This window comes from Schistocerca gregaria, chromosome 2 (assembly GCF_023897955.1).
Source record: "Schistocerca gregaria isolate iqSchGreg1 chromosome 2, iqSchGreg1.2, whole genome shotgun sequence".
Taxonomy (NCBI): Eukaryota; Metazoa; Arthropoda; class Insecta; order Orthoptera; family Acrididae; genus Schistocerca; species Schistocerca gregaria.
Genome location: NC_064921.1, coordinates 300,107,556 through 300,122,992, shown reverse-complemented (window position 1 = coordinate 300,122,992; position 15,437 = coordinate 300,107,556). Strand labels below are relative to the sequence as shown.

Here is a 15,437-nt window from a genome sequence, read left to right as displayed (position 1 = left end):
GGCCGTACCGTAGGTGCAACCACAACGGAGGGGTATCTGTTGAGAGGCCAGACAAACATGTGGTTCCTGAAGAGGGACAGCAGCCTTTTCAGTAGTTGCAGGGGCAACAGTCTGGATGATTGACTGATCTGGCCTTGCAACATTAACCAAAACGGCCTTGCTGTGCTGGTACTGCGAACGGCTGAAAGCAAGGGGAAACTACAGCCGTAATTTTTCCCGAGGACATGCAGCTTTACTGTATGATTAAATGATGATGGCATCCTCTTGGGTAAAATATTCCGGAGGTAAAATAGTCCCCCATTCGGATCTCCGGGCGGGGACTACTCAGGAGGATGTCGTTATCAGGAGGAAGACAACTGGCGTTCTACGGATCGGAGCGTGGAATGTCAGATCCCTTAATCGGGCAGGTAGGTTAGAAAATTTAAAAAGGGAAATGGATAGGTTAAAGTTAGATATAGTGGGGATTAGTGAAGTTCGGTGGCAGGAGGAACAAGACTTCTGGTCAGGTGACTACAGGGTTATAAACACAAAAGCAAATAGGGGTAATGCAGGAGTAGGTTTAATAATGAATAGGAAAATAGGAATGCGGGTAAGCTACTACAAACAGCATAGTGAACGCATTATTGTGGTCAAGATAGATACGAAGCCCACACCTACTACAGTAGTACAAGTTTATATGCCAACTAGCTCTGCAGATGATGAAGAAATTGAAGAAATGTACGATGAAATAAAAGAAATTGTTCAGATAGTGAAGGGAGACGAAAATTTAATAGTCATGGGTGACTGGAATTCGAGTGTAGGAAAAGGGAGAGAAGGAAACATAGTAGGTGAATATGGATTGGGGCTAAGAAATGAAAGAGGAAGCCGCCTAGTAGAATTTTGCACAGAGCACAACTTAAACATAGCTAACACTTGGTTTAAGAATCATGAAAGAAGGTTGTATACGTGGAAGAACCCTGGAGATACTAAAAGGTATCAAATAGATTATATAATGGTAAGACAGAGATTTAGGAACCAGGTTTTAAGTTGCAAGACATTTCCAGGGGCAGATGTGGACTCGGACCACAATCTATTGGTTATGGCCTGTAGATTAAAGCTGAAGAAACTGCAAAAATGTGGGAAATTAAGGAGATGGGACCTGGATAAACTGAAAGAACCAGAGGTTGTACAGAGTTTCAGGGAAAGCATAAGGGGACAATTGACAGGAATAGGGGAAAGAAATACAGTAGAAGAAGAATGGGTAGCTCTGAGGGATGAAGAAGTGAAGGCAGCAGAGGATAAAGTAGGTAAAAAGATGAGGGCTGCTAGAAATCCTTGGGTAACAGAAGAAATATTGAATTTAATTGATGAAAGGAGAAAATATAAAAATGCAGTAAATGAAGCAGGCAAAAAGGAATACAGACGTCTCAAAAATGAGATCGACAGGAAGTGCAAAATGGCTAAACAGGGATGGCTAGAGGACAAATGTAAGGATGTAGAAGCTTATCTCACTAGGGGTAAGATAGATACTGCCTACAGGAAAATTAAAGAGACCTTCGGAGAGAAGAGAACCACGTGTATGAATATCAAGAGCTCAGATGGCAACCCAGTTCTAAGCAAAGAAGGGAAGGCAGAAAGGTGGAAGGAGTATATAGAAGGTTTATACAAGGGTGATGTACTTGAGGACAATATTATGGAAATGGAAGAGGATGTAGGTGAAGACGAAATGGGAGAAACGATACTGCGTGAAGAGTTTGACAGAACACTGAAAGACCTGAGTCGAAACAAGGCCCCCGGAGTAGACAACATTCCATTGGAACTACTGACGGCCTTGGGAGAGCCAGTCATGACAAAACTCTACCAGCTGGTGAGCAAGATGTATGAGACAGGCGAAATACCCTCAGACTTGAAGAAGAATATAATAATTCCAATCCCAAAGAAAGCAGGTGCAGACAGATGTGAAAATTACCGAACTATCAGTTTAATAAGTCACAGCTGCAAAATACTAACGCGAATTCTTTACAGACGAATGGAAAAACTGGTAGATGCAGACCTCGGGGAGGATCAGTTTGGATTCCGTAGTTGTGTTGCAACACGTGAGGCAATACTAACCTTACGACTTATCTTAGAAGAAAGATTAAGAAAAGGCAAACCTACGTTTCTAGCATTTGTAGACTTAGAGAAAGCTTTTGACAATGTTGACTGGAATACTCTTTTTCAAATTCTAAAGGTGGCAGGGGTAAAATACAGGGAGCGAAAGGCTATTTACAATTTGTACAGAAACCAGATGGCCGTCATAAAAGTCGAGGGGCATGAAAGGGAAGCAGTGGTTGGGAAGGGAGTGAGACAGGGTTGTAGCCTCTCCCCGATGTTATTCAGTCTGTATATTGAGCAAGCAGTAAAGGAAACAAAAGAAAAATTTGGAGTAGGTATTAAAATTCACGGAGACGAAGTAAAAACTTTGAGGTTCGCCGATGACATTGTAATTCTGTCAGAGACGGCAAAGGACTTGGAAGAGCAGTTGAACGGAATGGACAGGGTCTTGAAAGGAGGATATAAGATGAACATCAACAAAAGCAAAACGAGGATAATGGAATGTAGTCAAATTAAATCGGGTGATGCTGAGGGAATTAGATTAGGAAATGAGACACTTAAAGTAGTAAAGGAGTTTTGCTATTTAGGAAGTAAAATAACTTTTGATGGTCGAAGTAGAGAGGATATAAAATGTAGACTGGCAATGGCAAGGAAGGCGTTTCTGAAGAAGAGAAATTTGTTAACATCGAATATAGATTTATGTATCAGGAAGTCGTTTCTGAAAGTGTTTGTTTGGAGTGTAACCATGTATGGAAGTGAAACATGGACGATAACTAGTTTGGACAAGAAGAGAATAGAAGCTTTCGAAATGTGGTGCTACAGAAGAATACTGAAGATAAGGTGGATAGATCACGTAACTAATGAGGAGGTGTTGAATAGGATTGGGGAGAAGAGAAGTTTGTGGCACAACTTGACTAGAAGAAGGGATAGGTTGGTAGGACATGTTTTGAGGCATCAAGGGATCACAAATTTAGCGTTGGAGGGCAGCGTGGAGGGTAAAAATCGTAGAGGGAGACCGAGAGATGAGTACACTAAGCAGATTCAGAAGAATGTAGGTTGCAGTAGGTACTGGGAGATGAAGCAGCTTGCACAGGATAGAGTAGCGTGGAGAGCTGCATCAAACCAGTCTCAGGACAGAAGACAACAACAACAACAACAACACCTTATACGATTGATGGACGACATAGAAAAGCTTCAAAGGGGGCCACCTGCAATGTCATGCATATGATGATCCAGCTGAGTTGGCAGTTGTTAAAAGGGAGATTTTTGACGAGATTACAACCATTAACTTCCTCCTCTGAACGCCACAGTATTTTGTGGACTTTCATCTACATAGGGAGAAATGGCAGTCGTGACAAAATAAGAGATATCAGAGCTCACGCGGAAAGATTTAGTTGTTCGTTTTTCCCATATGCTCTTCGAGATTGGAAAGGTAAAAAAATACTCTGAAAGTAGTTCTACGAACTCTCTGCCAAATAGTGTGAATCAGAGAGCAATTTTGTAGATGAAGCTATAGTTAAGGGCTAGAAAATAAGTGAAAAAATTGGTAATGCATTTTTAGTTTAACATCGCATCCAGTTCGAGGTTACTAGAGATAGATTACTAAGCGGAGAGATATTTGGGCGTTTAAGGTCCATACGATGTGTAGGTAATTACAGGGAGAGCAAAAACTCAGAATGGAGAAGGGTGGAGTATAGTAACGGTCGTGACCTTTTGTAAGCAACAACCACAATATTCGCCTGAAGTTTTTTGAATTAAAATACACGCAACACCAAATGTATATGAATTTCTGTGAATGGGAGTTTTCATTACGATAAACCTTCTTAGTTACAGACATATATTACAGTTTTCTACTTTATTTATCTGCAGATTCATGTTTCAAGCAGCTCTTTCAAGGCTTGTAATGGCTTCTTTCATTGCTCCTGTCGTTCTTACAATTGCATGAATACCATGTGAATACTGCAGCATCTGAACTGCTTTGTACTGACAGTCCCTCATGAATTCATGCCCACATCTCTTTCCTTAGGTTATATTAAACAGAAGACAGGATCAAGAATCTCCCTGGCGTGTTCCTTTCTTTGTGGTCACAGTAGTTGATACAATAGCCTGTATCTTAATTTGAATCTGGGTATTTTCCATAATAGCTTCACTAAGGTGATCAGTTTATTAAGAATCTCAATTTTTATTTTGATTCCGTCAATACTGTTATAGTCTGAGAGAAGTCTATAAGGAGGTGCTGTGCATCAGTTCCAAATTCCTTACATTTTTGTAGTATTTGCCATATCGTGAAGATCTAAACAACAGTAGATCTTACTTGAAGAAATTCTAAAAGATAGTCACAAACTTCATTTTTCAGCATAAGGTGAAAGCCTGCCAAAGACGATTTATGAAAAAATGAAGGACCTAAGTCTCGGTAGGCACAAGGTGGGATTTCAAGCAGGTTTCTCCCGAACGCTTACAAGGTGTCTTGACACAAGCGCTATCTCGCGCGTAGCACGAACTAGGATAAAAACGAGAAGTCCAGTCTCTTTCACGTGAAGTGATCGGTCAAAACGCTTTAGGTACAATAATTTCAAATGAGTATCATCCTTCTATAAAGTGCTTAAAGTGTTTTCCAGTGAAAGTTAGTTTCCTTACAGCTGTATTTTTTATTTTATTTTCATATTTTTCTCATTAACTTATAAGACGGACATCAACAAAATTAAAACAATGTTAACGGAATATAATCGAATTAAATCAGGTGGTACTGAAGGAACTTTATTAGGAAATGGGACACTGAAAGTAGTAGATGAGTTTTGCTACTCGGGAAGAAAAATAAGCGATGTTGGTCGAAGGAGAGAGGATATAAAATGCTGCACGAAAAGCAATTCTGAAAAAGAGGAATTATTATCTAATATAAATTCAAATGTTAGGAAGTCTTTGCTGAAGTTACTTGTCTGGAGTGTAGCGTTGAGCGGAGGTGGAACGTGAACGACAAGCAGTTCAGAGAGGAAGAGAATAAAAGTTTTGAAGTTTGGTACTACTGAAGAATGTTCAAGTTTAAATGGGTAGATAGAGTAGCTATAGAGGTACTGTATCGAACTGCGGAAGAAAGAAATTTATGGCACAACATGACTAAAAGAAGGGATCAGCTGAGTAGACACATTATGAAACATGAAGAAATCGTCAACTTGTTTGCGGAAGGAAATGTGGGGGGTAACAACAGTAGAGGGGTGAATGGAATAAACAGGCTCAAATAATGTATATCGCAGTAGTTGTTCAGAGTCCTCCTTCGCAGCTGAGCGGTAAGTGTGGCTGACTGCCATTCGGAAGACACGGGTTAAATTCCCGGTACTGCCGGTGATTTTTCGTTATGGGGATTGAGGAGCTTCGTGACCGAGTGCTAGCGGCTCCAAGGTCTGCAAAGCCGACAAAGGCCTGGAGAGCGGTGTGCTCACTCCCACGCGCATCCTTTTTTTTTTAGTCATCAGTATTCTGGCTGGTTTGATGCGGCCCGCCAAGAATTCCTCTCCTGTGTCAACATGTTCATATCAGAATAACACTTACACGCTACGTCCTGATTTGCTGGATGTTTTCCAATCTCTGTCTTCCTCTACAGTTTTTACAGCTCTACAGCTTCATCGAGTACCATGGAAATTACTCCCTTATGTCTTAACAGATGTCCTACAATCTTGCCCCTTCTTCTTGTCAGTGTTTTCCTCATACATTTATCCTCGTAGATTATGCAGAGAATCTCCTCATTCTCTACCTTATCTGTCCACCTAACTTTCAATATTCTTTTGTAGCACCACATCTCAGACGCTTCGATTTTCTTCTGTTCCGGTTTTCCCACAGTCTATGCTTCATTACCATAGAACGTTGTGGTCCAAACGTACATTCTCAGTAATTTCTTCCCAAACTAAGAAGTAGGCTTGATAATAGTGGATTTTTATATCCTCCTTGGTCAGTCTATCATCACTTGCTTCCGACGTAGCACAATTCCTTAACTTCGTCTACTTTGTGATCCCCAATTCCGATGTTAACTTTCTTGTTGTTCTCATTTCTGCTACTTCTCATTACTTCCATCTTTCTTCAGTTTGTTCACTCAATCCATATTCTGTGCTCATTCCATACAAGAGATCCTGTAATTCTTCTTCACTGTCACTGAGCATAGCTACGTCGTCAGAGAATCTTGCCATAAATATCCTTTCACCTTGAATCTCAATCCCACTCTTGAACGTTTCTCTTATTTCCGTCATTGATTCTCGGATTTGTAGATTGAACAGTATGGGTGAAAGACTATATCCGAGTCTTACACCCTTCTTAATCGGAGCAATTCGTTCTTTGTCTTTCAGTCTTATTGTCCCTCTTGGTTCTTGTAGTACAAATTGCATATTACCAGTCTTTCTCTGCAAATTACGCGTATTATTCTCGGAATTTCGATTAATCTGCATAATTTTACATTGCCGAACGCTTTTTCAAGGTCTACAATTCCTGTGGACGTGCATTGATTTTTTTCTTCAGTCTCGCTTCTATTATCAACCGCAACGTCAGAACTGCCTCTTTGGTGCCTTTTACTGTCCTAAAACCACATTGATCGTCGTCTAACAGATTTTCAATTTTGTTTTCCATTCCTCTGTACATTATTCTTGCCAACAACTTGGACGAATGAGCTGTTAAGCTGACTGTGCGATAATTATTTTCAACTCTTGCAGTCTTCGGAATTGTGTGGATGGTATTTTTCAGAAAGCCAGATGGCATGTCGCCACACTCATGCTTTCTGCACACCAACGTGAATAGTTGTTTTGTTGCCACGTCCTCCAATGATTTCAGAAATTCAGACGGAATGTTATCCAGCCCTTCTGCCTTATTTGATCCAAAATCGTCCAACGCTCTCTTAAATTCTAATACTCGATACCTTATGTCATTTCTGCCGATTTCTGTTTCTTCTTCTATCACGTTATCAGATAAGTCCTTCCCCTTATAAAGGCCATCAATATAGTCTTTTTCACTTATCCGCTCTCTCCCCTGCAGTTTACACTGGAATTCCCTTTGCACTCTTAATGTTACCACACTTACTTTTAATTACACCACGGATTGTTTTGACTTTTCTATATGCCGAGTAAGTCCTTGCAAGAATCATTTCTTTTTCGATTTATTCACATTTTTTTCCTGCAAGCATTTCGTCGTAACTTCCCCGCACTTCTTATTCATCTCGTTCCTAAGTGACTTGCATTTGTTTTCCTGAATTTCCCTGAACATTTTTTTTTATTTCCTTCTTTCGACGATCACCTGAAGTATTTCCTGTGTTACCCGTGGTTTCTTCGCAGGCACCTTCCTTGTACCTATGTTTTTCTTTCTAACATCCGTGATTGGCTTTTTTTTTTAGATATGTCTATTCTTCTTCAACCGAACTGCCTAATGAGGTATTCACCATCTGTAGCCGCAGAAAAGATCAAGCGTATCTCTTCAATCCTTCGTACTTCCGTATCCCAATTCGTCCTGACGAGTGTCTTAAACTCCAACCTCTTGTTCATCATTACCCCTCCCTACCACATCCAAATAACGTCTTCGGCTGTGGATGAGATGTCAGTCGGTCGGTTACAATTCGCCCATCGAAAGCGAGAATGATGAGGTTCAGTTACTTAGAGATAAAGAGGCTTGCACAGGATAGAGTGGCGTGGAAAGCTGCTTGAAACCAATCTTTGGGCTGATGACCAGAACGACAGCAACAATAATAATGTACAATTCATTTCAAGACAACATTGTCTCATTTTCAGATACCTGTTAGATGAGACAATGTTGTCTTGAAAGTGATTGTCACACATATGAAATAACATAAAAATTTAAAAAAATACAGCTATAACGTAACTGAATTTGACTGGAATAAATAGCTAATAGCTGAAAGTCCCATAGACAATTTAGAGTGTACGCCTGATCGCGTAGTGAGTGGAGCATTGCCGGATCTGTTGCTGGCGCTACCTTGGCGTCCGACTCGTCGCTGGACGGCGTACTCCTCCAGAAAGTGGGAGTCGAGCTCCTGGAGGAGCTCCCAGAGGGCCAGCCCCACTTGGCGCATGGCGGCCACAGCGGGCACAACCAGCGACCAGCGCGTAGCCCGGAACTCCAGTTGCAGTCGGTCATGGGAGCGGCCGCCGCCCGTTCGCCACTGCAGGCACACAAACAGCACCACCGTAATAACTGAAGTTCTGGTCTCTCTTTACGTTTAGTCTGCATGCAAAACACAACAAAGCTATCATTCACAACTACATCTATGACCAATCACAACTATCGGTTGGTTGTAATTAAAGTGCAGCTACTCATGGAGGACCAGTGTGGGCTGCAATTATCGTATGGCAGCGAAACTTGTAAGATATGCTAATGCGTTAATGCAGAACCGACCAATGCTGGAAAATAAAATTAGTTCCAATATTGGCCACCAGTTGCAAATCTGGCGCTGTATCGCATCTCATCGACATCTCTGGCGCTCATAAGTAACAAACTATGTAATAGGCGGTTAATGATAAAATCAACATTATGCCTTTCTCACTTGTATGACCTTTGCTGCCCACATCACATTCCTAATCCAGTATATATGGAAACCATTTCTGTACATCTTTTTTGCATTCTCAGAGCCAGGTTTGCACCTGGTGGCCAAAATTGGAACTAGTTTTTCCAGTGTACTTCGGTTCCGAATTAACGCATTAGAATATCTACAAAGTTTATCTCGCATACTATAACTACAGCCCACAGTGGACCTAGGTGAGTAGCAGCACATTAATTATCATAACCCGGTACTTCAACGTGTAAAGTAGCAGCTATAAAATAAGTCTACTATATTGAAGGAAATCGTTTTCTTGGATCTACTTCTTCTTCTTCTTCAAGGCTTCATTCCGTTTCTCTACAGGGTCGGCATTATTATGTAGGTGGTTCGATGCCGTTTCTGGCGCCACATGTCCCTCGGGAACGGAATTCACGTACCCCATCTCTTTGTGTCGACAGTAAATCACATATTTGAGCATCAGAACGTTTTGTAAATGTTTTCAAAACGTTTATCTGGGGTAGGACGTGGGTAGCAACTCGTGAATGAGAAAAACCACATAAAAATCACAGCTAGGGTGCTTGGCCCACCAGCCCTCGTTAATGCGCGAGGTGGCTTCGATCCGTGGCTGGTTCGTCTCCACGTATCCGGGATGCGCGGCTTTAACGCGCTCGGCTACCTGGAGGGGGGCGGGGCAGGATAACTCATTTTCCTTAATAATGCGAAGATTTATCCTGATTAGACAATGCCTTTTTTTAACGCTTAAACGTCGGCAAATAGTGGCAAAAATAAGAAAACACGTATCGTAACACTATTATTTGGAATTATGCTCATAGGATTCTGCGTTTTTCAAGGAACGTTCTCTTACGCACGACCATTACAACCACGTTTGTGAGCACATACGACTATGTAACTCCATCTCACATCTTAAAAAGCTGATTTTTAGGGGCTGAAGCATGATAAACTTTGAAAGTGCTCACATCTTGTATAAGGAATTGAAAAATTATCTTTAATTTTTGTTGTGTTAGGAAATTTTGTTTATGGAACACCAGTACTAACCAAATACACTACTGGCCATTAAAACTGCTACACCGCGAAGATGACGAGGTACAGACACGAAATTTAACCGACAGGAAAAAGATGCTGTGATATGCAAATGATTAGCTTTTCAGAGCATTCACACAAGGTTGGCGCAGGTGGCGGAACCTACAACGTGCTGACATGAGCAAAGCTTCCAACCGATTTCTCATACACAAACAGCAGTTGACAGGCGTTGCCTGGTGAAACGGTATTGTGATGCATCGTGTAAGGAGGAGAAATGCGTACCATCACGCTTCCGACTTTGATAAAGGTCGGATTGTAGCCTATCGTGATTGCGGTTTATCGTATCGCGACATTCCTGCTCGCGTTGGTCGAGATCCAATAACTGTTAGCAGAATATGGAATCGGTTGGTTCAGGAGGGTAATACGGAACGCCGTGCTGGATCCCGACGGTCTCGTATCAGTATCAGTCGAGATGACAGGTATCTTATCCGCATGGCTGTAACGGATCGTGCAGCCACGTCACGATCCCTGAGTCAACGGATGGGGACGTTTGCAAGACAACAACCATCTTTACGAACAGTTCGACGACGTTTGCAGCAGCATGGACTACCAGCTCGGAGATCATGGCTGCGGTTACCCTTGACGCTACATCACAGACAGGAGCGCCTGCGATGGTGTACTCTACGACGAACCTGGGTACACGAATGGCAAAACTTCATTTTTTAGGATGAATCCAGGTTCTGTTTACAGCATCTTGATGGTCGCATCCTTGTTTGGCGACATAGCGGTGACCGCACATTGGAAGCGTGTATTCGTCATCCCCATACTGGAGTATAACCCGGCGGGTATTGGGTGCCATTTGTTACACGTCTCGGTGACCTCTTGTTCGCACTGACGACACTTCAAACAGTGGAAGTTACATTTCAGATTTGTTACGACCAGTGGTTCTACCCTTCATTCGATCCCTGCGAAACCCTACAGTTCAGCAGGATAATGCACGACCGCATATTGCAGTTCCTGTACGAGCCTTTCTGGATACAGAAAATGTTCGACTGCTGCCCTGGCCAGCACATTCTTCAGATCTCTCATCAACTGAAAACGTCTGGTCAATGTTTTCCGAGCAACTGGCTCGTCACAACTTGGAATCAAAAAGTGTGCGGGAGTGGGGGCTTTGGTATCGTTCAAGGAAGTTATTATGTAGACAAAAGAGCTATGTTATATTTCTGTTCTTTCCAAGAAATACAAAACGTTTGTATGACGAGTTTCAAGAATCAGTTCTGAACTGCCATCTCTATTCATTTCTTGATAATTTGTGTGATATCATCGAGGAACAAGTTAAGTGCTTCTATCAGGACATCACAATGATGGAAATACACTGTCATGGGCGCGGGGGATACTATTATGATGGGCTACTACCTCTGGTACCGAGACATACAATAGGCAATGTGTGTTTTAGTGTGTGACGGTACCGAGCTATATCACACATCACATGGAAGCACTCGCGATTTCTAACAGCTGAGGAGGCGTTGTCGCCCGGCGCGCTGTGTGCAGCTCCCAAGCTCACATAAGCTAAAAAAAAAAGAAGTTCTACTGAAGAATAACCCCTAGAGGATGGAAATCGGTAGATGTGGTATACATATGCGGACAAACAAATGATTACCGTTTCAGAAAAATTAGATGATTCATTCAACGCAAAGAACATCACAAGTTGAGCAATCAAGTTGTGGGATGTTCCCCTGAGCGACGTAGTGCCCGATTCTGCGCAATTGACACGTTAGCTCGTCAAAATGTCGAGATGGATGGAGAATGGTGCCCATAATGTTCCCAACGTTCCCATTTGGGCAGATATCCGGCGATCTTGCTGGGCAAGGTTGGGTTTAGCAAGCATGAAGACAAGCAGTCGAAATTGTCACCGTGTGCGGGCGGGCGTTATCTTGCTGAAATATAAGCCCAAATTGGCTTGACGTAAAGTGCAACAAAGTAGGGCGTACAATATCGTCGACGTACCACTTTTCTGTAAGGGTGAGAACCAAAGGGGTCATGTTATGAAATGAAATGGCACCGCAGACTGTCATTCTTGGTACGGCAGGAGACTGCCTGGGGCCTCCCGAGAAATGTCTTTGCTGGTCATCCGGGCTTCGTTCGAAGTGAGACTCATCACTGAAGACGGTTCTACTCCAGACGATGAAATTCCAGCCCGACAAACAGGAGTGATGGTCGGGGGTGCCATTTTTTTTCTTAGCACCTACCCTTTGGTTATCCTCGGCAGCCTTGCAGCACAACGATACGTTGACGATATTCTACGCCACGATTTGTTGCCCTTTATGGCAAGCCATCCTGGCTTACATTTCAGCAAGATAATGACCGCTCGCATACGGTGAGAGTTTCTACGGCTTGTCTTCATGCTTGCCAAACCCGACCCTGGCCAGAAACGTCGCCGGATCTCTCCCTAGTTGAGAACGTTTGGAGCATTATAGTCAGGTCCCTCCAATCTCCTTCGGATTTTAAGGAGCTAATGCGCCAGTTCGATAGAATTTGTCACTAAACTGCTCAGAGCAGCCAACAATTCTATCAATCAATGCCAAGCTGAATAATTACTTGCATTAGGAGCAGAGGTGGACAAACGCGTTAGTGACTTCCTTAATTTGCGAGGCCCTCACTCCTTAATAACTCATCCAATTTTTTCTGAAATGGTAATCATTTGTTTGTCTGTACATGTAAATCAAATCTACAGATTTCTGTCGCGTTTGGATGAAAAATGTGTGTGAAATCTTATGGGACTTAACTGCTAAGGTCATCAGTCCGTAAGCTTACACACACCCATGCCCGAGGAAGGACTCGTCGTTCGGATAATTGCTTAGTGGTGCGCCCTTTTTTCCTGCTTCTTAAAGCGTACGTAGTGCGGGCACTGATTTTAATTATGTTTTATTTTAGTTTTGTGTGGATACTACTCAAAGTGATCGTGAATACGGGTGGTACATATTCCAAAAGAACTGTTCTCGCAAGAAATGTAAATTGACACTGCTAAAAAATATTTGAATATTTTTTTGCAAATAGCCAAACAATCTATAAATCATTTTTATCTATCCACGTTTGAGTCAACGTATCTACGATTGTGCGATATCTTCCGCGAACGGACACAGCTACGGAAGACACAAGGTGAACGGAAAGAACATTCGCGTCTTCTGTATGAAGTGTACATGTCCACCTGCAATGTCCTTGTGAAATGTCTGGCGGTTACAATCTCCCCAAATAATTATGTTTTCGGCAGTAGTGACGAGTAGAAATGTAGCACAATGCTTGTGGAAGGTAAATGGAAATCCGTGGAAGAATTCTTTGGAAACGAGTTAGGCTAAATTTAGAAAATCTGTATTCGTAGAAGACTGTGCGATTGTTATACTGCAACCGACTCGGTTAGGGAGCATAAGAACGAGGTTCGAGAGATTAGGGCGCTGACATAGGCAGATATGCAGTAATTTTTCCCTCGCTCAGTGCGAAAATAAAATAGAACAGAAAATGAATGAAACTGGTGTTAGGTTAAAAGGTAGATTTAGATATTTTCTATGTTTTCACTTCTGTAAAACATTTGGGCGCATTGAAAAATTGGATTACTTTTCATTTCAGTCACTTATGTTTTGTTCATTTTCGGGTTTATATTGAACTCTTATTGTGAAAAAACTCCATGTGGACGCCAGATAAGGACCTACAAAACTAAACGATAGATGTATTACCTAACAAAGGGAATCAAGAATAATTTTACGATATTTATATAGAAACACACAAATGATATTAGACCTTTTGTGTACTAGAAATACGTTTGTTATTACACCATCTGACATCTGAGTAATAGAAAAGAATGTAGACAGATATTGTCCAGGACGAAGATGGGTTCATTATAACAGTCCTACAAACCGAAGACGGCAGCTCTGCGAATCAGGGGTGTACTGCGGGTAGCCTGGTCATTAGGCGCTTTCCCGCAACAGGCCATAAAGTTTTGGCAACTCCTCTTCCGAGTAAACCCCTCACTGAGTAATCTTCAAGTTGGATATTCAGTGTCTACCGGAGCAGCTCTCTCAGATTTCACTTTATCGCCGGAGGGAGGCGCATTTCTTACAGTGAATATGCTCTGGCTATTTATTTTCCAACTTTCTTGTACGATGTTTGAATGAATGATTTCCTCTTTCCGAATATGGCCCGTATGTATCAAAAAGAAATATAATTTGAGACTAGATCAAATGACACATTTCAGTTAATGTGATTTGACAGTTGTCAGAACTGCGGTGAAGGAGGAAGGAAGCTTTGGTTTAGCGTCCAGTCAACGACGACGTTTCTGGTTCATACAGAACGAAGATCATCATCATCATCATCATCATCTCAGACTTTTCCTACGTCATGTGGGACTGGCGTTGTTTTGCTGGATCCTTCTCTTCTATAAATTCCTATCCAGTGCTTCTTCTCTGAGCCATCCTTTCTCCCGTAGGCCCTCTGCTACCTTGTCTTTCCAACTCAGTTTCAGTCTTCGTCTTCTCCTTGGTCATTCGATTTCTAGATCATCAATTCTTCTCCCCACGTAGTACTCCCCTCTTCTCTGTACATGTCCATACTATCTCATGCTACTTTCTTGGATCTTCTTCCCTATGGGCCCCACTTTCACTCTTCCCCTGACGTATTCACTCCTTAGTCTACCCTTTCGTATCACCCCACTCATCTATCTTCACATTCTCATTTCTGCCACTTCCATCTTTTTCTCTTGGGCTTTTGTAATTAGCCAAGCTTCTGTGCTATACAGCATCGCAGGCTTCACCAAAGACTTATAAAGCTGTTCTTTCATTCTGCAGCTAACTTTCTTATCACACACTACTCCGCTCAGTTTCCTCCAGTTCATCCATCCACTATTTATCCTGTGCTGTATTTCGGACTCCAGTCGTCCATCACTTTGCTTGTAAGAGTCTAGGTACTTAAATTTCTTGAGCAGCGTCAGTTGCTGTCCTTACAGGTTGATGTATAGATCTTTGGCATTCTTTGTACACATATACTCTGTTTTAGCCCTGCTAATTCTCATTCCCCTTTCCTCTAGAGCCTTTCTCCACTGTTCAAGCTTGTCTTGAAGTGCCTCCTGGGTGGGTTCACAGGTTACAACATCATCGGCAAACATCATGCTTCAAGGTGCCTCTTTTTTCACATCTTTGACTAGTACACCCATGACAAGACCAAAGAGATATGGGCTGAGAGCAGATCCCTGATGTAGTCCTACTCTCACTGGAAATGCCTTTGTTGCACCTGCACTGCCCCTGACTTGTGTCATTGAACCCTCATACATGTCTTCTATCACACTGATATATTTTTCTGGCAGGCATTTACTTCTTAGACATGTCCATATCTCTTGCCTCGGCCTTCTCAAGATCGATAAAGGCGATATGCAGTTCGGCTGTTATTTCTCTGTGCCTCTCTATCAGTTGCCTTAGTGCAAATACTGCGTCGCTTGTACCTCTTCCCGGCGTAAGTCCTAACTGTTCTTCACATACTTCAGTTTCTAGAAGCAACTTCTTCTTAGTTATCCTTTCCCAGATCTTCATTGCGTGGGACATCAGTTTTATCCCTCTATAACTGCCACAGTTTTGGATATCCCCTTTCCCCTTATATATGGGAAACAGTATACTGCTTCTCCACGAATGCGGCATTCTTTCTCCCTTCCAGATCTTCTGCGTTAGATCCCAGAGAATATCAGTTTCCTGTTCTCCCAGACTTTTCCATGTTTCTATTGGGATTTGGTCTGCCCCTAGGGCTTCCTCATTTTTCA

At 42.2% G+C, this 15,437-nt stretch overlaps 1 protein-coding gene across 1 annotated transcript in view; it reads right to left on the bottom strand.

Moving 5' to 3' along the window:
- LOC126336914 (1-phosphatidylinositol 4,5-bisphosphate phosphodiesterase epsilon-1-like) overlaps window positions 1–15,437 on the bottom strand; it is a 419,543-nt gene that overhangs the window by 218,663 nt on the left and 185,443 nt on the right. The window contains exon 4 of the mRNA XM_050001045.1: window positions 8,035–8,221. Coding sequence (XP_049857002.1) covers window positions 8,035–8,221 — 187 coding nt within the window. The remainder of the gene's footprint in view (window positions 1–8,034; window positions 8,222–15,437) is intronic.